Here is a 27131-nt window from a genome sequence, read left to right on the forward strand (position 1 = left end):
CTAACCCTACTCCCTCCCCCTTCTGCAGAATCCGGCTTTCAACGGAGCAGAAGCCGAACGGACCAGGAGTGTGTGTTCTAGTGTCATTGATGGGACTCCCCACCATTTTAAAGAACTTGTTTAAACTGGGCTAAAGCTCAGGTTCCTCCCGGAAGGAGCAGGGGAGCCAAGCCGCGGGCGTCTGCGTGAGCAGGTGCGCCCTGAGCGTTCCCACGGCGGCAGGGGCGGGTGCGCCGGCTCTCGGGGCTCGGCTGCAGCGGCACACCTAGATGTTCTTAAACGAAGGCACTTACTGTGTGATCACGCTGGGGAGCGAGGAGTCAGCTCAGACACTGCGCTTTAGAAGTTTAAAACTTCTAAAGTTTTCTGGCAGACACCCCTGAACTGTGTCCACGTCTTCACTCCCTCAGTGTGGTCTCCCGAACTCACTGCTGCCACTGTCACTCCTGACTCTGGCTCCTCGGGACCCGACGCGGGATAAGGCGTGTCCACACGGGTCACTCCCAGTGCCCTGGCAGGGCCCTGAGAATGTGGGGCCCCGTCTTCGAAGCCCACGCTGGAGCGTGAGTTGGCGGCAGCGGGTGCTTAAACCAGGGCAGACGGGGACGGCGGCCAGGCTGCGCCCAGGAGGCTGGACTTGCTGCTCTTGAAACTCCTGCATACATACTCACGTCCCGACTGGGGATGCTGGGAAACTGTCCCTCTTTTCAGATGGGAGACACAGATGTCAGATGACCTGCTCCCTGAGGAACCACATTTTCCTGACAGCCACAGTGTGGACACCAGGGATGGCCAGCCCCTGTGACACAGCGAAGGGCAGCCCCTCGATGTCATGTGCCGGCTTCAGGACACATGGGCCTCCATTTCTGGAGCAGAGGCTTCAGTAGGATGGAGACACGGGGCTCTTGGTGGAGAGCAGAGGCAAGGGCCTCGCCTCTGGGACATGCGGGCGTCTTCGACGTCTCTGCGTAGCAAGGGGCCCTGTCCCCAGCAGCAGCACAGGGCAGGCCCATGTCCTCCGTGCCCCCACAGCAGCTGGGTGACCCAGGGACAGGAGCCCCACAGGGAGGCCACTCGGAGGCCTGACCAGGGAAGAGTTGAGGGCCGCGCATGAGACGCGGGGGACATGCCGTGAGACGCGGGGGACATGCCATGAGACGCGGGGGACATGCCGTGGAAAGCAAGGGGCACATCCAGGCAGCTGTGAGGCTCGCGACAGGAGTGATCGTGGCTTCTGACCCACGCGCCCTAAATGTCACCTGGAAGGACGGGAAGACCACGGCCTCCTCGGCCTCCCGCCCGGCCTGACTGCGTGTTTGCGCACAGGTCTGCACGAGCTCGACCTCTCCAGGTGCTGCGGGCGCGGCCGGGCACCCAGGAAGCCCCTTTGCACCTTCCGTGCCTTAGCTGAGGAGGGACCTTAACGCTCACATTTTCACACTCAGCTGTGGACGTATTAATAAGTGGAGGACGCGCCCAGCACCTCCTTGCAAGTAACTTCAAATTTCCAGCTGACCTTTGTGAGTCTTTCCTCTGCGTGTTAAGACTGAAAAAAAAAAAAAAGCCTTTGCTTCCTTAACTTGTCTTTATTTGTTCTTATTTTACTGCGAATGAGTAATTCCCACAATTTTCCACCAAGCCTCCTCCAGTTTCTCCTCGTCCTCTTGAAAATGGAGAGAAAATATCCACTGAACTAAACAACTGTTCTAATAAAAATCTCACTGAGAGTTCTGCCAAGGGCGGCGCAGTCAGGACCAGAGTCTTCGCCTCACACATGCCTCCCGCCACGTCCCGCATCCCGTCTGATTTCCTGCGGAACAGCCCGAGCAGCCCACGGTACACACGCCTGCGAGGCTTCGTGGAAGTGTCGCTTTCAGGAAACACCAGCCTGTGAAGCTGTCATCCCTAGCCAGAGGCGATCTGCCGACGGCGAGATGAGCAGAAGGAGACATGTGTCCTGCTGCCCGGCGTTGGCGGGCAGCGGGCTCGCCAGCGGACATGGAGGCCACGCAGGCCACACAGGCCACAGGCCACACTCGCCGAGCAGGAGCTCCTAAAACAAGTGAGTTTTGCTTTGGGAACGCTCAAAACTGCTTCCACATAAATTAATAGTGATGTTTTCTTTATACCGTTGAGACTCAGAGCAGGTCTCGCCGGGACACTCTGCTTTCAGGTAACAGACAAAGCTGATCTAAGTAAACGTCTCGCTGAGGACACGTCCCCGTGTCCTCTGGACCTTGTGAGTAATTCCCTGAACACATCTGCGAGCCGGACGCAGCGTCGCCTCAGGCCCTTCCCCCGACCCCCGACCCTTGTCCCGGGATCCCCACCTCACCGAGCCTTTAGGATGGGAACTACGTGTGATTTTCACTGAGTTCTCACTCACAGCGCTCTGTCCTACACTGGATTTAAGGCCCATGTCTTCATCATACATCCTACAAAATGCAATTTGTTTTTAAAGATTTAATAACCCTATTTGCCCACAGTTTCATTTCTCGTTTAACCCTCAAGCTCACTGGTCAGAAGCCAAATACAGCAGCTCTAGTCTCTCCCACGTGTTGGGACCCAGTCCCCAGCACAGCCAGAAATGCAAACTCAGACTTCGCCCCTGAGGTGACAAGCACGGATGGCTCGCCGTGAGGCCACCAGACAGCTGTCTACAGAACATCAAGGTCCTGTCTCCCACAAAGCACCCCGCTCTGTCCCGACCCAGGCTCTCGGTAGCCGCGTGGCAGAAAGCCCCCCGAGCAGCGACTGAGCGTGGACGGAGCTGGGCAGACGAGCCTCCACAGACACGGGACCCCAAGCTCGCCGCGTACGTATGGGTGGAGGGCTGTCGTCCAAAATCAGACTGTTTCAGCTGAAATTGGGGAGACACGGGTCTCTGAATTCAGTATTTGATCCAACAGAAAATCATAGAATTTGATGTTTTTAATGGGTGAACTGTTGACATCTCCTATTATCTTTGAAAGAGCCTTGAAGGCTGTGGGGTCCCTGTGGGAGAGAAGTGAACCCGGGCGTCTCCTGGGCCCTGCAGCCCCTGCGCAGGTGCGAGGCCCGGTCTGGCTGCCACCCCGCTGGTGGAGTACGGCCGCCACAGCTCTGTGCTCGCTTCGGGGAGGGGCACGATGCCGCCGGTCGGCACATCTCCCCACTCGCCGCGTCAGAGTCAGCGTCCGTCGCAAGCACTAGCCCAGAACTGCCGACTACACTCCCTCTGCCGGCCCCCCCCCCCCCGAGACTGACTTATTTGTGCTGGAATTCTGTGCCGCTCCCCTTTATCCACTTCCCCGTCCCCACTCACCCCTGCTCTGCGGGTGCGGGCGAGGAGGGCCGTCTCTGCCCCGACGGCCCAACGATCCCCCCTACCCTGTCTGGGCCGAGGGGGGCGGCATCCCAGCCCCGGGGACGTGTCCTCACCACCTGCTCGCGACTCCGCCGGCCGACGACGCCCCCGCGCTCCTCCGTGGGACGAGCAGCTGCTCCCACAGTCCAAGCGATCAGTCCCGTCTTTAAATCAAGGGCCCGTCTGGTATTTAATGGGCTCGAGTCACCGTGAAAAGAGCTTCTAGCAAGCCCACCCCGGTGAGGAGGAAACAGAACCAACTCTGGTCCCGGCGCCTTCTACTAATGAACAATGCCAGACTGGACGCGCAGAGACGGACCGGCTCTCGGAGCGAGCGTGCGAACCCCACAGCCCGAGCCAGAAGTGGTGGGGCCCGTCCTATGTCTGTCCTCCCAAAAAGGAAACCGCGCAGAGTCGTGGAGCCGTGGAGCCGAAGGCGCAACACAACGGAGACCAGCTACAAACAGCAGGCGCCCACTGAAGGCTCTCGGTGCGCCGAGCCCTGCCAGAGCCATCATTTCCGGGGAAGAAAAACCCTGCGCACCCCCGACGAGGCCTGACACCAGAGGCGAGAGATCACAGCAGGCGACGGACGGAGGGAACTCGCTCGGCCGAGAGCGTCCGGGAGCAGTTCAGCCGGCCGCGAGCTCCTTCCAAGGGTTACACACCATGAATACAGAAGGTGCTTTAGTAGGAATCTGCACGGGTCTGTGGGTGCCCCTCCGCCGGCTCCCTCCTCTCTCCCCGTCCCAGGATGCAGGAAGGAGCCTGACTGGTGAGACGCAGAGCGCACCGACCACACAGAGAGAAACACGGTGCAAAAAACCACAAACATCAAAAATCACAGGCTCCTTGAGCCTGCGTCAGAAAGAAGTCGCTGGGGAGACCCGCGCCGGAGACTCCGCACACGCACGTCGCAGCAGCCGCAAAGGGCGACGGGTAGAGTCATCTTCAGGGAGGAAAGCGGCCCCCACGCCCCGCCCCGTCTTAGCTACTCCCGTTCCCACCGTGGCTGAACAGATGGAGGCCGGCCTGCGTGCTATTCCAGTTGTTTCTATCCGCACTCACACACAAGAAAACACCTTTACTCAGAATTTAAAACCCTCTTTACCGACACAAGCGCAAATACAGCAAGAACCACACTGTTCTAAGCGGAGTTTATCCGGACTTGCTCTAAGACCGGGATCAAACATGTGCTCTGAGCTAAGACATTAGAGAACAGTTTGCATGGTCTCTAAGGCCGTGGTTAAACACACCCAATCTGGAGATATTTAAAAGAAAAAAAGAACCAAAAGGACATAAATAGTGAGTAGCTTTGAAGCATCTTACACGTCATCAAATTCACGCCACGAGGTCAGAGCTGTGTCTGTAAACTCCTGATCTCACGCCATGAGCTGAACTATGGGGACCCTCGCCTGCCAGGTCGCCGTGTCCATGCTGCCACTCTTAACCCCGCGTACGTTCCCAGAGGGACGCGGTGTCCGCCAAAGGCTTTAGGTTTAAGTACTGAAATCGTCATTTCTGGTGTATCATAAACACGTATGTGCTTTTTGATGAAAGACAGTATCCATTAAACATCTTCTGTGAACATATTTTTAATAATTGTAAGATGAAACTCACTGCCTCTGTTTAATTTGAAATACTTCTTTGTAATTAAATTCACTTGATGCAAAGACGGAGTTCATGTTTTATTCAAACCTAAACTTCAGCTTCTTGAATGGCTGATTCAATTCAAAAGGAATGCCTGAAAATGACATCTGAGTTACTGCTTTCTTCTGGGAAAACAATTAAAGGGTCCCTTTGGTTCAGAAGTTCTGATTTTAAGGGACAGTGTTTGCTTCTCTGGAAGGCCGGCTCTGGGACTGGCCCTGGAGCGTCACCGACTGCAGGAGAAGCAGACGTGCACGTGCCCGAGCCGTGCTCCCTGGGGTCCCGCGCCTCTGCCGACCGCAGGCCCCTGGGGAGGAGGGTCCCTGGCCAACGGCTCCGAGGCCCCCACGCATGCCCGGTGGGAACAGAGCTGCAGAAATTCTTTCTCGTTCTAAACCTGCCAGAAAGCTCATGGTGCCAGCAGACGGCTCTACTCACCTTGGAGCTGGCGGCCTTTGTACAAATCCCTCGTTCTGGCGGGGTGAGCCCGGGCCGTGTTGTCGCATTTTGGCTGTTCGTACCTGCGGAGCGGGGGAGAGCAGGAAAACGGCTTTGACACTTGGAAGACGATGGTGTCTTCTGTTTCTCAGGTGCTCAAGCACAGACACTGACCTCTGCCCGCAGCACATCTGTGGCATCGACCTCTCCTGATTTATGACCGTTTATGACCTTTGTGACAATTTGCCATAATAAGCTCATTTTTCAGTCGGTAGGAAGGAGCACAGGGCTCTGCATCCTCCTCCAGTTTCTGGAACAAATCTCGCACGGGGGCTGCCAAACGCCACTACCTCCTCGCCACCACCTGTTCCAGGGTTGGACATGGTTCAGAGGGGACAGGCTGGGGGAGAGGAGGCCGCGGGTGTGGCCCGGGAAAGAAGGAAAAGTCACAAAAAGAACCACAGAAGTTTACATTTACATATGACTGGAAGACCAGCTACATCTTAATCCGATTCAGGAAGCTACAAAAGGTTGTCCCTGTGCTAATGGGAAGGGAGGGGAGGGAAAGTGAGGGGAGAGAGAGAAGGAGAGAGACAGAGAGAGACAGAGAGAGAGAGAGAGAGAGAGAGACAGAGAGAGACAGAGAGACAGAGAGAGACAGAGAGAGACAGAGAGACAGAGGGAGACAGAGAGAGAGAGACAGAGAGACAGAGACAGAGAGAGACAGAGAGACAGAGAGAGACAGAGAGACAGAGAGAGACAGAGAGACAGAGAGAGACAGAGAGAGGCAGAGAGAGAGCGCACCACGGGGCACCTGCAGCGAGTGAACAGAAACTGCCGAGAAGTCCTGACAAGTGGGTCCTGACGTGGGAGCAGCAGGCGGGGGTGCTGCTGACCCTGCCCCCGAGAGGGCGCATCGTGGTGATTCTGGAGCTGAGGAATGCAGGGCCCTGTCCCTGGCGGGCTTCCCACGCAGGCGCAGGGCAGCAGCTGGCCCCGGGCTCCAGGGGGTGCTTGTGGGCCGCTCTTCAGGGACGCCCGTGGTCTGGGCATGGGTACCACAGACGGGGGAGCCCGGGGTCCGGGGGAGAACCCCCGGCCACTGGGGACACTGAGAGAGAACCCGCTGCCCCCCATACCTCATGGAGCTAAAGGGTGGACAGTGTGCACCAGTGGGCAGGGGTGCGGGGGGAGGTCCCGGACTGAAGGTTGCTGATTTCCAGGAAGTAAGCAGATTCCCGGCTTCTCACCATCCATTCGGCCCATCTTCCTCTCTCGCTCCCCAAGAAAGGGAGCTCACACTTACTTCATAGTGGTCATTCCAGATTCTTATTTTTTCTTACTTCTTGTTTTCCCATCAGAGGAAATAAAACTGAATGAAGTGTCTCACCGAGGGACACATTTTAAGTGTCCTTCCCTTGGTGGCCAGTCCCGCAGGGCCAAGCGGGTGTGGCTGAAACCAAGGCACCCCTCCCGGCCCTCCCACCCCGAATGGCCTCTTTGATGATAGAGACTGTGACACCCACTCCCGCGAATGTAATATGTCTTTATGAAATGTGGTTTTTGAAATTAAAGAGTCCCTGACACACTTGGCGAGTAGTTAAGCGATCACATTTTAACCAACAGCCATTAGCTCATGTTCTTGGGAAATGCGGTGGGGTTCCTTACAGACAGCAGAGGAGCCACAGCCGTGAGAATGCAAGCAAGGGGAGGGGGACACACGTCTCAGCCCGGGGGACTCCTGTCCCTCCCGGCACCATAGCAGGGAGATGAGAGCCGGACATTGGCCAAGAGGAACTGAGCAGAAGCAGCCAGCCCGTGAGGTCGCCTGTTTTCACAGACACGCGTCAATCTGGAGAACTCCCCGTTCCGGGCTCTGGGTCAGTGTCTGGGGAGCTGGAATAGGCTGGAACTGACACCTGCATTAGAAGTGACGTCGTCACAGCTGACGGCCCGTCAAAGCGGAGCCGTGAAAAGACAAGCAAGTGTTCCAGCTCCCGATGGATGAGCTGGAAACTCAGGACCCGGCCGTTCCGGGGAACATCCTGCTCCTAGGAATAGCCGAGCGCACCTCGGGGACGCTCACGGCTGCTCTGTCGGGTTAGAAGCTGAACGGGTATTAGGAACTCTGTGCAGAGCCTCCGGAGTGCCGGAAGTCAGTGCCGGCGTCTTCACAAGGGCGGTAAGAGACCGCACTGTTTCCAAACCCCCGTTCTGATCTCGAACTCTGCAGCGACCCAGCAGCTAGCCACCCTGGTCATTCTGGTTTTATTCCCAATTTGTCCTGGACGTGTCTTAAGAATCCTAGCATTTTGCTGATATAAAAAAAAGTATATTTAAATGAAAGTATTCTGCCTCTTTTAAAGAATATTGGGAAGTGCCTTGACCTGCAGAACTGGCAATCTCCAGAAATAGAATTAATGCCTTTGAAGTCTCGAAAAAAATTCAAATTCAGGGTTGACATCCATCACATTCTTTTCAATAGTGTTGAACTTATTTGTATAAAAAAAAAAAATGAACACGTCTTCCTTCCCCATCCACTTGCCCATCAGAGAGCAGGCTTTCTGCCAGGGAGTGACGTGATTTCATGCTCGGGGCCCGTGCACTCGGCCCCTGAGAGAGTCGGTTCCTGAAGCTGGGACGGGGGCGACGTAAGAAGGGCCCGGAGCCAGCGGCGATGGGTGAGCCCGTCCTCAGCTGTGACGCTGTGGAAGGGGAGCCTGCCCGCCCTGGGAGCTGATGCGCTCGCCGGCAGTCGGCCCGCCACGCTCCGTCCGACGCCCGTGCCCGCTCTCCCCACCCCGCGGCAGTGGCCAGGCCAGAAGCTGCCCCTCGCAGCCCAGATCCTGTCCTGCCGCCCATGCTGTGGGCTCGGGCAGCTGCCTGGGCTCCAGCCCACAGGCAATCTGTACGTGTAGCTCAAATGTCAGTTCTGACACTGAAAAAGCAGGAGGACCAGGAAGCGCTTCTGCACCTGGACCAACTCACGCTTCCACCCAGATGATCACCCCTAGATGATCAGATTAGAAGCCCTGTGAGAAGGAGGCAGCCGTCTGCCCTGGCAGGCAAACCACGTGGGCTTGTTGTCCTCAGCACAGCCTACAACAGAACCCATGCGCTTTAGTGTTCTTGCTTGGGGACACAAGGAAAAGGAAGCTGGCTTACGACAATGCTTCTTATGTGTATGGCTTCTTTCTGTCCCGGATTTTTAAATTGTTCTTCCCCATCAGCCAATACAAATGGGAAGGACAACTGAGGGCGAAAACCCGAGTCGTCTACCCCAACGTTAACACAAATCCATGAAGCTTCTCCCTGGAACGGATTATTTCAGAAAATAATAAGAAAGGAGCCCGAACACGACTGGGCATTTACACAGGAACACGGAGGACCTCCCGATGATGCTGGTCCGTCACTGAGGGAACCCGGTGCTGGCTGGGCTGCGGACGCTGGCCAGCAGCTTACCAGATGTCCCTTAATATTGGTAATTTGGACTGATTTCCCAACACCCACGCCCCCCTAGAGATCAGTTTAAACTAATTTTTCCTGCTGGTGACAGGCTTAGCCATGGTCGCTTGATCCAATTCTGGCCAACAATTCATGCATTAAATTCACTAGGGGCCTCGGAGGGAGGGTGGGTTGGCTTCTTAAGAAAGACAGAGACGGGTGGTGCATCTCCTGAATGCTGCGGTGTCTGGAAGAGATGCTCGGATCCTGGTGGCCACTCGGCACCATGAGAAGAGTCCAAGGGCAAAGACAACTGTGTCCTCACCAACATCACCAGATCATAGCGTCCACTGTGTCCTCACCAACATCACCAGATCACAGCGTCAACTGTGTCCTCACCGACATCACCGAATCACAGCGTCAACCGTGTCCTCACCGACATCACCGGATCACAGCGTCAACCGTGTCCTCACCGACATCACCAGATCACAGCGTCAACCGTGTCCTCACCGACATCACCGGATCACAGCGTCAACCGTATCCTCACCGACATCACCAGATCACAGCGTCAACCGTGTCCTCACCGACATCACCGAATCACAGCGTCAACCGTGTCCTCACCAATATCACTAGATCACAGCGTCAACCGTGTCCTCACCAACATCACTAGATCACAGCGTCAACCGTGTCCTCACCAACATCACTAGATCACAGCGTCAACTGTGTCCTCACTGACATCACCGAATCACAGCGTCAGCCGTGTCCTCACTGACATCACTGGATCACAGAGTCAACCGAAATGGAGCTTTCTCCACCTCTGTAATTCTTACCTGAGGTGAAGCAGCCTCGTGTTTATGCCTACTTGTCAGAGTTACCACTGTTAGACATGAAAAATGTCCTAATTGATACACCTTGGCTTTGGGTCCAAACAACTGGGTTCCGGCTCCGGGACCTCCACTGTGCCAGGCAGCGCTCACTCCTTCCGTCTAGACTGCGCCCTTGCATACATCTGTCAGATCAACCCCCAGGATCTTCAGGACTTGACTCCAACATCCGCTTTCCAGGGTGGATCCCCTACCATTCAGGTCAAGTTGAAGCCCCCCATCCCACCCCCACATACCATCTCCTCTTCCTGTTTCATTCTCCTCCAGAGCAGTGGGCATTCGCCGGCACATTTCCTGATACTCAGTGCAACTACTTCTCTGCTTTGCCTAAAGTCCGTCTCCTTCCATTGGAACAGAAGCCCTGTGGGAGCATGGGTTTTGTGCATTTTGTTTCTGGTACATTCCTCACCCCTAGAATAGCATGCATGACAGTGAGGGCACTGGGAGGTGGCTTGTCCCAGGTCTGGTGCCAAATGATGGGAACCCTCCTCCAGGAACAGTAGACCTGGTCTGGGGGTGACAGGCTGAGCATCCAGTGAGGGGAGACCCCCAGAAAGCCGTCAGAAGGAAGCCCCAACTCTGTTAGATGATGCTTCTAGAAACTCTGTCAGGGATAGATCACAAAGCAATCCCGCACGTAAAGGTGTCAAAGCAGAGAGAACAACAGCAGCAACAGATGCTTATTAAAGCCCTTGAACTGCTGAGATAGTCCGAACTGCCCTTCACCTTTGAGGGTGCGAGCTGCTAAGATTGGATGCCGTTGGGATGTGAGGTCTCCCTCGTGCCGCCGCAGGACTGCTGCTGCTTGCTCCTTCCCTGATACTCCCCAAGCAGGAGAGAAAGTCCCCGAGGGAGGAGACCTGCTCGCTGGGTCAGTGCTCCTTCCCCAGCCGCGGGATAGTGATGGGCTCTTGTGGACCATCCGCATTTGGGATGGATGAACGGAAGGTAGGAAGGAAGGGAGGGGGAGGGTTGGTGGGAGGACGGACGGACGGACAGACACGTAAAAGGATGCATGGGAAGATGAAGAGATGGAGTGTTTCTTCCTTGAAGTAACTCATGGTCATACTTGAAGAATTGGGGGAAATAATTTAGGAAGTGTCAACATGCCTGTGTCTAGGTCCTAGAAAAGAAATCAGTGGCTAAATTTGATGAGAAGAATATTTTTGTACATTTGTAATTGTTTTTATATAAATCTATGGACATTCGAGATCACTTCATATAACAAAGAATGGCAAACACATCTTCACTCGTGTTTTTACAAATTCCGTGAGTCGTTTGTGTGATTCGGGTCACACGCAACCATTTGCCCAAACTCATGGAGCAGGAGTGAGCCCCGTTTCTGTATCTCAGAGCCCTGCGCAGCGCGTGCTGCTCTGGCCTTTAGCGCACCGTCTTTGCTTTCGTGCTACAGACAGCCCTTCTGGGAGGTCAGTTCTTTCAGCCTGGGAAATGCTTGGCTCCCTTTGCCAAAACCAGAAGCCCATGGAAGCTTCCAGTGCTACCTGAGTGCCCACCACGCCAGATCCCAGAGCCGGTTTCCATAGTCCCAGCCTGCGTCCGTATCGACAGAAGGAAACATGGCGTAAAGAGCTCAGCCTCCAGAGCCACCTGCTGCCGTTCACACAGGCAGCTCCCGGCGGCCATCCCAGAGACGGTTTCCTCCGGCTTCTGACGGCCAGAGCCATCGGTTTCTGCAGGCTGCCTGCACAGGGAAGCGAGCGCATGGCGGGAACAGTCGGGCAACCAAGCGGAGTCTGGCCGCCAGGCATCCACGTGGGAGGCACCCATGGGGGCTTGCCCCCCCATCTCCTCCCTCCCTCGGCCCATGGGCACAGCTTTACCTGGTAGACGTTCCGGGGATGGGGCGTCCGGTGTCCACCAGGACACACCAGCAGTAGCCAGTTGAGGGGTGGCACTGCACCGGCTTGTAGAGGCCGCCGTGGGCGCACTCGGGGATCACCACATTGTCGCTCTCGGGCCGCCTGGCCTCCTCCAGGGCTGACTGCTGCTCCTGGTCACACGAGGACACTGGGGGAAGAAAGACAGGGGTGTGAGCGTACAGCACGGGGCAGCCCTGCGCGGAGTCCCTGAGGGTGCCCGGAGAGCCGCCGAGACCTGAGAAGGAAGGGGCTGGGGCTGGTCCGTCGGAGCGGCAGACCCATCAGGAGAGAGTTGCGGCACGGCGGGCCCATGGGCCCCGGGACCCCTCCTGTTAGGGGCGGACCGTTCTGGACACACGACAGGACTGCGGGAAACGCTGGGCATCGGCCGGTGCCAGGGTTACGTCTGGGATGTAAGCACCAAGGCCATTTGTAAGTATTTTCTAACATTTTTTTACAATCTGTGCTGGACCTAGAATCATGTTCTACTTCTTTCAATATTGTCACCACTTTTATTTGCTGAAGCAAAGGGAGTGAACAACCATGTGCCTGGCTTATTTGCGAGCACAGTGGAACCCTGTCTCGGCCCACAATGAGCCCAGGGCCACTCGGCAGAATGCGTGTACGCAGAACAATGAATCCTAGAAATGACAGTGGAAACGCCTGCTGTTAACCACGAGAGAGACACAGTGTAACAGTAACAGTTACACTGTGTAACAGTGTAACCCCGACTCTCATGGAACAAAACAGTTGCTGTTTAGAGTTTTCCTCTGCTTGAACTGCCCTCGGTCATTTCATGGCTTTTCTAAGTTAGCCACTGGGTAGATGAGAAAACAGAGGAATGCACAAGTCACACAGGGAATGCCACGCAGCTAGAAAGGGGCCACCCCAGAGCACAGATCCAGACCGACAGACTCTGAAGCCCGTGGTCTGATCGCGCGGCCAGCCTGTGCCCCACGGACTCTGGGCAGATGGGGATCTCATGCCATCTGTGCACACTGGTTTAAATAAGCCAACTGCAAAACTCTATGGGGCTCCTCAAAAGTTAAATACAGAACTACCCAGCCCAGCAACTGCCCTTCTCGGTGTTTACCCAAAGAATAAAAAAAACACTAATTCAAGGACACCTGCCCCCATGTTTATAGCAGCGTAATCGACAATAGTCGAACTATGGAGAGACCCCACGTCCATCGACTGATGAAGGCATGGTGTAGACACAACGGAATATTATTCAGCCATAAAGAAGAATGGAATCCTTTTGCTGTATTTGCGATAATGTGGATGGACCTAGAAAACATGACGTTAAATGAAAGTCAGAGAAAGACAAACACCATACGAGCTCACTCATATGTGGAATTTAAGAAACAGAACAAATGATCATAGTGGGGAAAGAGAGAGAGAGCAACTAAGACGCCGACTTCTAACCCCAGAGAGTGATGGTCGGGGGGGGGGGGCGGAGGAAACAGGTGACGGGGATGAAGGAAGGCCCTTGTGATGAGCACCGGGGTCGTGCGGAAGTGCCGAATCCCTATATGGTACACCTGAGTCTAATACTACACGGTGCGCTAGTTAACTGGAATTTAAATTAAAATTTGGAGGAAAAAAAGGAAGCTCTAAAAGTCAGCCCATCCCTTGGCGTATCCGCACTCCAGTATCCCAACAAAGTGAGTCCTGTCCACTCAGTCGTCCTCAGAAGGTAATGACTTTGAGTCAAATAAAGTAAAACATGGAGAATAACTTTATCCTTCATTATCAAGTCACACATGGTTTAAAATGTAATTTAGAAATAGTCAGCATATTTCAAATATTCCTCTTCTGGATCCTTCCAGCCTAAATCCATGACAGTAAAAATGAACAGAGGCAAATCAAATCCTCTCTCACATTATAAAGAAAATGTGGGGACATGTCTGAGATTTGTCTGTGGAATGAGCTTCTCTAGGTGCGGCCTCTGGACCCCTGAGCAGGAAGACGTTGGAACAAGCATCTGGCTGCACGACCACTCGTCCAGGGGCTTGAGGTCAAGGCGAATCTCAGAGCCGCCATGTCTCGAAGGCAGGACAGGTGGGGCCTCCCAGCCCCAGAGGAGCTGCCGAGACCTGAGCCCTGAGTTCCCAGTCAAGCACGTGGCTAACGGCAGAGCGGCCCTCCACCCCGGGGCCCACACCCCCAGGAGCACACCGGTCCTCACGAGAAGCTGCTGTGGCATCTAGAAATGACATTCTTCTGCCTTCAGGTTTCTTCTTGCAAAGAAAAATAAAATAAAATAACGCACTGAGTGAATATATTTTGATTAGAAATCTCTATAGCACTTTTCTACCTCTGAAGTGTTCTCTGTGAAGTATGCCTGGGTCCGCTTAGGAGCCACTTAGCTACCATTCTGTGACTGTAGCTGTGACAGCAGACAGCTGGAGACCACCAGGATGCTGAGATAGAGCGTGTTCCCTCGTGGGGGCCGAGAGGCGGGAGGCGCGCCGGACGGCTGTCGGGGATGGCACCTGCCACGGGCCCAGCACCCGGGCAGGAGTCACGTGCGGAGCGTCTCTACGGACCATGTTTCAGAAGACTTGGCTGTGATCGCCACTCCTCCCCCAGGGCCAGGAGAGCACCTGGCATATATCAGGCTCTCAGGAGATTTCTTTTTAGATAATGAACCATGGTTATGACGATAATAGTTGGAAAACGACTTGGATTTTAGCCTCTCTGGTACCTGCATGTACCGTAGAATGATAATCATACGTGGAATTTTGTGATTCGTTCTTACTGATATAACCAAATGCTATTAAATTTTTTAAGCCATATACATTTCCGCATATGTACTAGAAAAACCTAGAAATGTTGCCTTTCAGATCCTTCTCCATGCTCCTACCCAAAAGCTATTCCGCAGCTCCCTAGACTGAACAAGGCCTCCTGAAACCACAGAGGAGCCAGACTGAAGCGCGACTAATCACCGTATCGGTCCAGAGCCAGGTTTTGTACGATAATCACGGAACCCACGAGTCACTCAAATGTCACAGCTGGTGCCAAAATCATTTTCATGGATACGAGGAGAAGGAAGAAATCGGCCCTTGGGCTCACAGAGCAGCTCACGCTGCTAACGGCGGGCTCTCTGGTTGCCGTGTGGAGAGCCTGGTACGGAGACCCGTCCCAGCAGCCGGTCTCCGGGCTGGTAGCGAACAGCCGGTGGGACCCAAGGCCGGCCCGCAGTGTCCTGCGCTGGGTCCCACCGTGCCCACTGGGGTGCTATCTGCCTCGTACGTGAACTTTGAGGACGTTGGTCTATGGTCTTGGGCTGTGCAGACCACGGATCCGCTCCGGGCCCCCGGGGAGCTGCTGTCTGAGCAGCCCTCCACTCTGCGAGGCCTCCAAGTATTTCCAATAAATTCTTTGTCTCCTTAGTTACCCAGGATCAGATTTTTTTTTGTCTGTAAGTTAAGAACTTAAACAACAAAGTTCTGATCCTTGAATAGTCTGACCTCGGGTTGGCATTTGGTTTTGATTTCTGAAATAACAGTAATGATCCGTGCGTGTGACACCCCCTGGTTGAAGACCTTCTCTGCGTCAGGCGCCGTTCCAGAGCCCACGCGGGCCACTTCTAAGTACACAAGCACAATTTGTGGCCACCCTGTGTCTGATACCACCACCACCTAATTCTTTTAAAAATTTCAATTTGTTCCTTTAGAGTTCTGTCCTATGCTATACACTCTAGATTTTGCTCATCAAATACATGGACGCAGAAATAAAATCCAGCATGCATTACATGGTCATCGGAAAGCCGCTTTGACTCCAAGTTGGAAATTGTCAAGAAGAAAGTGACAGTGATTTGATTTCTTACTGTGTTGCCCAGGACATCCCTGGAGATCACGGGAAGTCATCAAGGAAAACAGAGTTGAGCCACATCTCAGCGGCAACTAGGTGTTCCTTTCCAGAAACCCACAGTGTAGTTAGTCCAAGATAGATGGACTTTCTTCCGGGGAGAATTTTCTAGCACACCCACCACCACCACCCCCACGTCCCACCCCGGAAAACACACCGCTCACTGTAGCAACCCCTTGGATCCCTTTTGGAAATTTTATTAGTGAACAGAATTTATGGTGTGATTCTCCGGGCACCAAATACTTTTCGTGCTTCATCCAACGACACATTGTATCTATAGGAATGGTTCCGGGAAATTCCTGAAATGTCCCTTCTGAGTATTTCATTTAATATTTGCAGATCCATTATAAGCAAAATAAGATTGATTAAGTCAATTTGCCAAAAATGTTGTAAAATACAGAAGACATTAGAGGTGAGTCAGAAGAAATTCCATGCTGGTTTGCATAAACATCTTGGTTGGTTAGAAATGTTAACACGAGCAATTTTATTTGGTAAATCTGGTTCCACATGGGAAATTCAAACTTAGGGAAATGCAGTTATGTTTTCTGTCCATGAGGGCATCTCAGAGGAAAATCTTCTTTAGACAAACTCCTGACAGCCTCTGGGAATAGGGGCTGAACAGAAGCATGATTTCTGCATTGGAAAGTGGCCTCCTCACCATGATGGCCTCAGCGCCGGGGAACCTGACCACAGGTTCCACAAGGGCTCATGCTGGGGACACAAGAAGGTGGCACAATCTCCCCGTGTTCCATGAGGGTCATCAAGAACTTCAAATGGAGGCAAATGGGGAGCAAAGCGACATAAGTCATATTTCATCACAACTCCGGAAGCTTTCGATCACGGAGACCCCCCGGAGCATGGCTTCGAAAGGGACCCAAAGAGACAGGTCTTGAGGAAGGGCCAGAAGCATAACGATAAGTCCCCACAAAGCATTAGGAAAGGATGCAGGGAAGAAGGATCTTTTCTGGAGAGAACGGAAGAGAGAACGGAAACGAGGAAGCTGGGAAGGGGAGGCCGGCCCCGAGCACAGCGGCCAGGCAACGCCCCCGAGCCTGGCAGGGCAGAGCCGATGTCTGCCGCCGGATGGACCCAGCGGCTTACAGAGGCCACCAAAGCTGGGCTTAGCTCAATGATATTAATAGAAGTTAGATTGACTCCATTCCAAATAATGGCCATCAACGGAGAAAAATAAGGTTTGGGATGCTAGAAAGTAATTCAGCAAGAAAATAAAATAACGCAAAATTCAAAGTATAATATCTAGTTTAACATGTCAGACACAAATATTTCCATTTGATTTCCTCTCCAGCAGGGCTCTACTGCTATGACTGTCTCTTGCACTAAACGTTGGGGAGTTCGTGTATGAAGGAAGAGAGATTGAAAACGGAAAAAGATGAACAGGATTGAACAGGATTATAATGTGAGCTCATAGAAAGGGCCAAGGAATCAGAAGTCACTGCATTTGCCCAGGAGAAGCTGCCCAAAGACAATGTCACGGGAAAAAGAAAAGTTGAGATGTTATTTAGAACTGAGGATGGGGTCAAAGGGATATTTTTCTAATTAAAGAGGTGGAGAAGGGAGCCTTTTGGATAAAAAGGTACCTGCTCCTGCAGAGTTGGAAAGTGAGTAGAAACCTTCCAGTATAGCTATTGGGCGGGGGGGGGACAGGATTGGAGCGCTGAGCCCGTGGGGGGGTCACCAGGGAAAAGGTCAGGTTCTAAGGTCGGAATCAGGCTCCCAGCTTTTCTGGGTCCCTCAGTCTCTCATCCGACCAACTTCAGCGAAACCGAATCCCATGTCCTCCCTTGGCCCACCCTGCCGGTCTCCCAGGATGACTGCGGCCAAGCACAGCGGAACAAAGTGATAGGTTCTGTATGAACTTCAAGTGTCACTAATCCCCCAGGAGGCACGGAGATGCAAAGACAGTAAAGAATGACTTGGAGCCGGGAGGAAAATTTAGGGACCATGGGAACTTCGATTTAAATCCCGTATTCAAGCATCAGAATGGGGAAATACTTGATTTTTCTGTAACTGGTGGATCCACCGACGTCCACATTCATATCACATTATCCTACCAGTGACCCGGCCACCACGTAACGACTGACATATAAACAAACCTCAAGTTACCAACGGGTCTGGAGCAGCCGGTGGTGCGTCTGCTAAGTGCTCTGCACCGGCCGCGTCGGGTGGCAGAGACCCGTCCTCAGCTCTCCATATGGCAGGCACAATCCATCACACCGCCGGATCTCGGCATCGTCCACCGAAGGGCAGCCTGCCACCCAGCTCACCAGATCTGTTCTCACCCAGGCCGCGGGCTTCCATAGTCCAGACAGCTCTACTCTACCATGGCCTCACCAGCTGCCCTGCTGGTCCCCTGAGCTCCTGCAAGACGTGCTAACTGTTCCCACAACTGCGGCGATCGCCCTGAACTTCTGGCCTGGCCCACTCCACTCACTCTGGCCAACTTCTGAGGAGACAAGCTCTCTCCGGCTCGGAGAGCCTGCCATGTGTGTGGCCCAGACACCGGACCTCCGGGGCCACACACGCCACTCAGAGCAGACTCCCAAAAAGTCATTAGCACTCTGGGGACAGGTTGCCTCAGTAGTTTTCCATTAAAACATTAAACTAGAAACAGGAGCACAATCCCAATTTGTTTCTATAAATTTTAATTTCTGCAATCATATAACAACTGTATTTTTAGAAAACTTCCTCTGTAAATTTGGTTGGATTATTAATTTTAAAATATTATTTTATTTCCCAAGCTAGCAATATATTTTGGTGACTTAAAATGTGTCTGACAGTGCGTTCCAATAATCTGAGAACCAAAGGCAAAGCAGATCATGACCAACAGCTGCAGAACATTTATGAACCTAAAGGGAGCAAAAAGCACTTAATGATGATCTCGTTAACCGTATGCCACGTGATTTCAGTATGATGTTTAAGAAAAAAAGAGAGAGAGAGAGAGAGAGAGAGAACTTCGGGTTTGGCTACATTTCCAGAATATGCAAGTTGCACATGTAAGTTCTTCCAGCTGGTGCACATCCTAAGGGTTTCACATTAATATTTACTTTTTCATTGTTCATTATCCAACAGGCACAGAATCCCAAAAACCTCCTTAAAAGACTGAAATACTTGAAACTCTGTTTTTGCCCATCCTCAAGTCCAGCACCGGCATTCGTAGTCGTCTGCACACCTCCCCAGCACTCCCGGTCCCAAATCGTCCACAACGAGGTTGCTATTGTCTGTGCTGCTGGGAGAGCACTGCCCAGCTGCTGGCTGGTTGGTGGGGCGGGGGGGGGGGTACTGTTGTTTTCTATAAGGGACCCTGTGTCCCTTTATCCATATAATAATCTGCTCTTGGAACATTCTGTGTTCTAAGACATAAAGAATTCCATAAAATTGTCACTTAACAGTGCCAACACCCTTAGAGTTTCTCAGAAACTATTTGCAGATAATACCGATAGTCCTTGCTCGTTGTATTTCCATTAACTTGTATCCTCTTATCTAACTTTTACTGACAGATTCTACATTCTATTTACCCCCATCTAATTTATTTCCATAAATGAAGAAGCAACCCAGCAAATTTAACATTCAAAGTCAGCATTTTTACTTAAATCTCTGGTAATTGTTCCAAAAATATGGCAGGCTACAAGACCTGAAGTGAAGATTAAACAAGATAAAGAGAAACACAGAGTCTGATCTGGCCTATGGCTTTAGGGAAGTCGTGTACGTTACAGGAGTCACTTGCCAGGTGTCATAGCAGGGAACTCCTCATGAGATGGTCAGAGGCATAACGGGATATTACATGAGACATTCAGAATGAAGGACAAGATGTCATACAAAACTGAAGGGACCATTTAAAATACTAGAAATGATACTCAGTGACTCTTTCAGATACTTTGATGACACTATGCCTTCTATTAAAATGTTTTCAGTTATAGTAAAACTATCCACTTTTAGGAAAATTTAGGTGTTCACTTTTATTAAGGTGAACCACTTTGTCAATTAAATGGCTAAACCCCCAGAAAACGGAAATTAGAGGAAAACCTTCTCTATCTGTTAAAAAGCATATACTTCAAAAACCCCCAGCAAACACCAGATTTAATGACAAGACTGAAGGCTTCCACTCTAAGACTGGAAAGAGTCTCACCACTTCTGTTTGTCATTACACTGGGTATCCACGCAAGGCATTAAAGGTAAGAAATAGAAACACATAAAGATTGGAAAGAAAAAATGTAGAACTTTCTTTAATCACATGTGATAGAATTATGCTTGTAAGAAGGAACTAAAACATCTACAAAGAAAAAAACTCCTAGATTTAATAGATAAACATAGCAAAGTCTCAATGTAAAATGTCAATATACAAAAATGACCTGTAACTCCATGTAGTAGCAATGAATAACTAGAAGACAAAACATTTAAATGGCATTTTAAATAGCTTCAAAAACATGAAATAAATTTATGAAAAGATGTGCAAGAACTTGAAAAAACACTGCTGAGGAAATGAAAGGAAACCAGCACAAACACAGACAGATGCACCATGTTCATGGAACAGAAGACTCAGTGACGTTATGATGTGCATTCTTCTCAACTTGCTCTGTGGTTTGAACACAATTTCTATCCAAGTCCTAGGAAGCTCTGGGTTCCTGGGTGGGCCAGTCAGTTAAGCGTCTGACTTCAGTTCAGGTCATGATCCCAGGGTCCTGGGATTGAGTCCCACTTTGGGCTCCCTACTCTGTATAGATCCTGCTTCTCCCTCTGCCTCTCTCTCTCTCCCTCTTTCTCCCCCTGTGTGTGTGTGTGTTTGTGTGTGTGTTTCTCACAAATAAATAAATAGAACACAAAAAAAGAAACAAAAGGATATATAGTACATTATGCTATCTATATGAAACTCTAGTCCCTGGAAAAGTAACATAGAATAATGGATAATGGAATTCAAAACAGGAGTTATCTCCAAGAAGGCATTGACCCAGAAAGGCCTAGGGGAGCTTGCCCATGTGATGGAGACTGTCTCGGTCTTGGTGGAGTGTGAGTTACATGGGCATTCCCACTTGTCAAAGCTCATTTCACCAAACACATCTCTCTGGTCTGTGCATCTCCCTATATGTAAATTTCCTCAATAAACAAATCAACACTTAAATGAGTCTTTACAAGTTTTTAAAATAAGAATAAAATAGGAATTCTAGGATATGAGAAAATATTGGTCACAATTTAATTGGCAGCATGTTATTCCTTTTCTCGGTGTGTCTTATGATGCGTGGTGCCTTGAATCAGTGATGTACAAAACACACACGAACGCCCACAGTCAGTAGAGCTTAATGAATGCTTCGTCTTTTCCTTCTTTTTCCTAGTAGGGTTTGGTGTCCCAATATCTATACGTGCTACAAAACAAAGAGCTCATAGCATGAAATATGGCGTCAAGAATAGGATGTGAACATCTATAGGCTGAATGGGACTCTAGACCTGTAGTGTTAGCTTTGTCCATAATAACTCTTGGGCCTCCAAGTATGACTTCATTGGTTAAAGAGAGTTTCCATCCCAAGTGCGAATAAAAGCAGTGGAAATTCTGTTTGGTCCCATATCCAAAGGATCCCGGTAACATCAGTGTGACTCTGCTTTGTAAGAGTCCCCAAGTCAGAAGCAGTTTTCCTGTCCGGTCAGATGTGTCACGTAAACAACCCCTGCGCCCAGCCCTCCCCTTCCTCCTCACGCCCCCCATCCGGTCCGCGGTGTCCTTCGTCAGTGTCCTCTCTGGCCTGCAATCTCATTATTATTAGCTGGCCCGACTCCCAAGAGTTCGCAGGCCTGCTGCACTGCTCTGACATGCACGGACTAGACCTTGCTTACCTCTGATGGCCTCTGCCAAGTCCCAATTACCGCTTCAACCACAGCCAGGGAGGCTGGAAATGCATTGTGTCTTCAGCCAATTCCCACACCAATCCCGGACTATGTCTCACCCCTCCAGGGTCTCCCACACAGGATAATTGCACACTAACATCTTGCTGACCTATCCTTCCTCCCTTCTTATCAGCAGAGTTTCTATAGCTTTTCCACACCGGCAGCGAGCCTTTCCCGCTCTGTGAACTACCTAGCTTGTGGGATGTCTGTCAGCATCAAGCAAGCTGGGGCTTGGCCAGTGTGTGCGTCTGGACCTGCTTTCCCTTGCCTCCACTCTTGCTCTAAGAAGAACATTCCCATTTTCCCGCTTAAGCAAGGAGGATGAGACACATGAGCAGAGCCCAGCCAAGATCAGCAGGTACAGGAGAAACAAACACCGGTCATTGGATGCCATGAACATTCTGGGGTTATATGTCATGAAGCAGCGGCTCTCTCTACAACAGTCATTCCAGGGCAAGCTTCCAAAACAAATATCTCCCATTGTTTTTTCTTTCTTTCTCTCTCTCTCTCTTTTTTTGTATCTCCTTATGGTATTTTCAAAGTTCTCTCAAAAAGTATTCCTAATTAAGATACCAAATATTTTACTTGAAGCATCTTGTCCATTCCCTTGTTAGTTCCTGACCTTTGCTTCTAGTGCACACACAGTGAATGACAAGCTCACTGAGCAGACTTGTGTTCAGCAAGCACAGTCTAGGGGGCACTGAGCTACACACGAGGATGCTTGACCATAGTGGGAGGGTCCACGGTAGGAGGTGGACATGTAGGATGGCAGAGACCAGGCTGGGGGCTGGGGGCTCCTGAGCCAAGGTGAAGGATTTTCACAAGCATGAAAACCTCATCGGAATTTTAAAGACTGCTAAGACCATATGTGTGCTTTAAGAACCCCGGTGGCAAGCTCTTTGATAGAGAACCAAATCAAGACTACCTTACATCTCCTTACCTACAAGGAATAATGAGGTCTTATAATCCGAGGCTACAAGACACATGGGAGGTGAAGCAGTTGACACTGTAAATACTAGGAAGCCCAGATAAAGATCATGGATGATTTAGCACGCATGCAGTAAATGACTAAGTACCCAATTAAAGGTGTGTCTAGAGCACTGTTCTTTGGAAGGCTAAGGATACCCCAATTTACTGCCCAAACCGCTTAGATGTACATGTACACCGGTCCGGTCAGTGCACTGCACCAGTGAGGGGCCTCTCAGCTTTGTTCTGTTGTTTTAAAAGCTATGAAAGTGTCACTTGGGATCACAAAATGTGGGGTCCTCTGCACAATCCTGGGTACACGACTGCTGTGTATGAATATATACGGTCTAACTTGTGGATATGAAGTTTCGCGGCTACACGAAGGGAGGACTGTGAAGTATATTGAGGTCTAAAAAGGACTTCATGTATTTAGGCATTTCAGAGATAAAGTGATAAGCCATTTGTTCAGTAGAATCCCACTTACAAAAACTGAATTTTGCACGTGGGCAGAGACTAGAGCCTGTCAGGTGAGAACACTGAGTGGGCGTGTAGGACTACGCACCTCGCGCCCATCCACTTCCTCAGTCGCACGTTAATTCTGCGAGGTGGGATTATCGCTACCATTGTGTAAGTTCAATGGCTGAGTCAGAGAAAATCAATCATTTTCCCAATCTAGGTAACAAGTGGCAGAGACAGGAGGCAAGGACAAGCCATCAGGACCCCAGAGCGCTGGTCTGGGTGAGGTGAGTGACTTGCTTTGCTGCCAAGTCACCAGATAACGCGCTAAAACAGGCGCCTCCTTCCATCGGCCACAGATGTCCTCAGAGCGGCTTCCATGTTTCCTTAGAATCGAATCCCTGATTGTCACTCACATTGTCTTCATCAGTCATGGAGTATTTGTGGTTTTCTTTTTAATTATACAACACAGATGATCAAAGAAGGCAAAAAATTTTAAAAAGAAATAGAAAGAAATGTACCCTTCCACTTTGCTTTTCTTGAAATGGCAGATTGGGTGGAGGGAGACCTTGAAACTTGCGGTATGAATGGAATGGAATGACCCACAGGCCCACTTGAAGAAGGTACCAGATGGGAGTCACAAGGCGAAGGCTCTCCCAAGAGCAGCACGTGTTTGAGACCAGCCATGTAATTTAATTCCAAAAGAAGGTTTTTCAGATTAGCTTTTCATCCAGGGTCACAACTTAATATTTACAGGCTCGTAGGCACGGAACTCAGCTTCCGCACAATCTCCTGTAATCCCAGTGACACCAGAACGAGGGATGTATATATTGCCATCGTGCACTTTACCGACAAAACAAAGGGAGGCTCCAACAATGCTACGGCTTACTCAAGATGGCAGAGCTCGGAGGGGCTGAACAGGAGTCCATAGTCAGGCTCCAGCACATCACCGCCCTCTCTAGGAACACCCGCAGCAAAGAGAAACATGGGACGTCCACAGCCAAACTCATGTTTCCAAAAAAATAGAGATTTGGATGCAATTCATGGATCCGGTTTCTTCGGAAAGAAAATAGTGACCACGGGTGTCCGTCCCGGTTATTTTTCCCATATTTATTTCCCGTAGCAACAAACCCAGACTTCAGTAACTGTGGACCCAGAGGTCGTTTCCATCGGAAACATGCAGCCTCGGCCCCTGAGGGGAGAGCACAGCCGCATGACCCCTGGCGAGGAGAAGCAGCCTCGGCCGGCTCTCAGAGCCCCAACGCTGAGTGGTGCTCGGTCACACCCCCTTCCCACCCCACCTCTGCCCTCCCTGCGGCCCGGCGTCTCCGGGGGGCTCCTCCAGAGTGGAAGGCAACATCACCGGGATTTCCGTAAGTGACGGCTACGCCAGCGTCACTCTGACGTGGCTCCGTGCTGTCCCCTTCTTGCTTTTCCTCCACCGTGAGCCTCACTCTCCGCGGTGCTCACCGGTCCCACCCCCGTTCTCCAGCAGCCCAGGGCTCTGCACGCTGTGACGGCCACCCCAGCCCTCCCACCGCCAGAGTTGGGATCTGGCCTCGACAACCCTCACCCGGCAGCTCACCAGGTGCACACCTGCCCGGCCGTGGCTGACCATACCCCGAAGCCTTCCCCGGCATCACCCGTTAGCTCCAGGACAATCCCCCTCGTCCGTGTTCTCTGCTCATGGCCCTTTCGTAGTTAGTGAGACGCAAAGCCTCAAATGTGCTACAGAAATGTCACTTCTTTTCCTTTAAATTGTGTAGAATTAGGAGACTGATTTTCTTAAAGGGAGGTAGGAAAAGGAGTCTGATTTTATATTTGGATTCCTTACACAAGGAATCAGGATATTTTCCATTTTCAAGAAAAGTCCCGCATTAAGACTTTTATCTGTTTCACCTAAAACAGCTACAAATAAAACTGATATTGCTCTCCTAGTTTAACATACACTGTGTCCTCTCAAGCCAACACCCAGAGTTGGCCAGATCTCTCCAAACGAGGGGCACCTGAGGGGCTCAGTTAAGCATCTGCCTTTGGCTCAGGTCATGATCTCAGGGTTCTGGGATCGAGCCCCGCATCGGGCTCCCTGCTCCGCGGGCGCTGCTTCTCCTCTCGCTCTGCCCCTCCCCCAGCTTGTGCACTCTCTGTCTCACTCTCTGCCAAATAGATAAATAAACTTTTTTAAAAGATGTATCTATACTAGTTTACTTTGCCTGTAGTTAAAGGAAAGAATGGTGGGTTTTAAGTAATCAGATGAGAGAAAAAAACGAAAGTAGCATTTGGACACAAAGGACAGACGTTTGAGAGCCGCAGCCCTACCCACGCGGCACAACCCACAGACGAGACGCGTGTCAGGGTTAGGAACAGCGCAAAGGCTCCCACCGAGTGTTCTCAAGTTGATCTTTCAAAGTCTGCCCCTCATTTACAAAGTGCAAAATCCAGCCCCTCCTGCACCGTCACGGAGAGAGACAGAAACGAGAAGAGACGCATAAATCCCGCCGCCAGAGGCCCAGGCTCTCCTGCCCCCCGCGACGGGACGGGGCAAAGAGCATGAGGCCGCAGAACTGAGCCGGCGGAGCTGGTCGTACTGCAGGTCAACAGGGCCTCCACTTAATGGCTTTTACCCCTCAGACCCAGGGAGAAATGGTACTCCAGTGCCTGAGAGTTAGGCCCCGAAACACCACCACCTCCCTCCCGGCAGTTCACCACAACAAGCGTTTCTGCGGAGGCTAATAGTTGACAGGACATGAAGGCGGCTCTTGTAGGGACAGCAACTTGGTGTCACTGGAAGTAACTCGATCCTGAGGTAGAATTCTCCCTTCTTGGGAAACAGGAGCCCTTTCTGTTCTCAGAGAAACCACTTCTGAAAACAGCCGTGGGAGCGTCTGCCCTGAGCCCAGATGATTGTTCCCTACAAAGGGGGCTGAAGGGGGGCGGGGTGTGGACCTACGTGCGAGGGAATAACTCGGAGATGAGCAAACTTTGGACAATTATAGTGGAAAGGGCCCTAGGGTCATTGAGGTCTCCTGACGGACTCTACAGAATTGACAGGAAAAGTCCTACTTCCACAGCATTCGTCAGACTGCAGCGCGGCTCACTCTTCATCCTACCAGCTGTAGCTGCGGACAGCTGAGGGGTCAGTCCATGCGGACACGCTCCCAGCCACCGCCCCTGGGCTTACGGACACTCACGGACACGCACAGATACTCAGAGTACTCTCAAGCACTCACGAACACTCGTCCATGGTCAGAGATACTCACGGGTACTCTCGGACACGCACAGATCCTCACGGACACTCATCCGTGGGTACCCCCGGGCCCCACACAGGCACACACGCCCCTGGATGCTCAGCTCGGAAGCTGTCCCCACCGTGCCCTCCAGGGAGGAACCTCGTAACCTGCTCCCTCAGCCCTGTGCAGGCGCCAGCGCCCGGCTCAGACCACCCCACCCAGGGCACAGCCTCCAGCAGCGCCAGGTAATTTTCCTTGGTCCTAACCACCCGTGCAAGGAGCCCCGAAACCACCCTGGGGTCCCCTGTGGACACAGGTGCGGGGACAGTCTGTGACTTCCCGAGGCTGTGCAACAAGTCGTGGTGGAAGCAGGAGGCAGGTCGAGCTATTAACCCCAACACCCGGGCTTGCACTTCCTCAGGAGCCCAGAATGGTTCAAAAGACTGAACGCAGAAGCCAGCCTCCCGCGGCTGGGCTCAGCTCACGGGACAGCCAGCGATCCGCTCCCCACCCAACACACTACTGTGTCGCCACGTCTGTGCCCTCCGCCCGCGGCCTCCTTGCACAGCTGCACTTGACCCTCAGACCTGAGCACTGCCCGCCCCATGACAAGGCAGCTGACAGCCACTGGGGGCGGCCGGCGGGCAGGCAGGGCCTGGGCAGGGACAGCCACGCCGCCCACCCACGAGCAGCCACCTCAGTGGGGCCAGGCCACATTTCTAAGGTGCCGTCCTCCGAGACTGGCCCCGTGAGGAGCCCTGACATTCTTCATCACTTCTCGGATTGCTGGACCCCAGACAGCCGGGACAGCTGACGCCAGAAGCACCTCTTCGACGGGGACAGGAGGGGAAATCCCAAAGTCCTGAGCGTCCACGCCAGCCAGCCCCCGGGGGACGGAGCCGGGCGCCCAGATCTGGGGAGACGCCCGACTGCACTTGGGCCTCAAAACCATTTTTTATACATGGACAGATTTGGAAGGGCAAACGGCCATTTCAGAACGAGTATGTCCAAGGATGCAGGGGCTCAAACCTCCTCGTCACGGCTTCCTTGTGCTGGAAGCCGGCCG

General features: G+C 52.0%; 1 protein-coding gene across 2 annotated transcripts in view; it reads right to left on the reverse strand.

The window, feature by feature from the left end:
• Window positions 1–27131, reverse strand: part of SMOC2 (SPARC related modular calcium binding 2) — a 143086-nt gene that overhangs the window by 28145 nt on the left and 87810 nt on the right. For both annotated transcript variants that reach the window (XM_082730437.1, XM_082730436.1), the window contains exons 8-9: window positions 11607–11793; window positions 5435–5517 (exon numbers count right to left, since the gene is read on the reverse strand). In XM_082730437.1, coding sequence (XP_082586563.1) covers window positions 5435–5517; window positions 11607–11793 — 270 coding nt within the window. The remainder of the gene's footprint in view (window positions 1–5434; window positions 5518–11606; window positions 11794–27131) is intronic.

Source organism: Mustela nivalis (assembly GCF_964662115.1).
Source record: "Mustela nivalis genome assembly, chromosome: 5".
In the NCBI taxonomy this organism is placed as follows: domain Eukaryota; kingdom Metazoa; phylum Chordata; class Mammalia; order Carnivora; family Mustelidae; genus Mustela; species Mustela nivalis.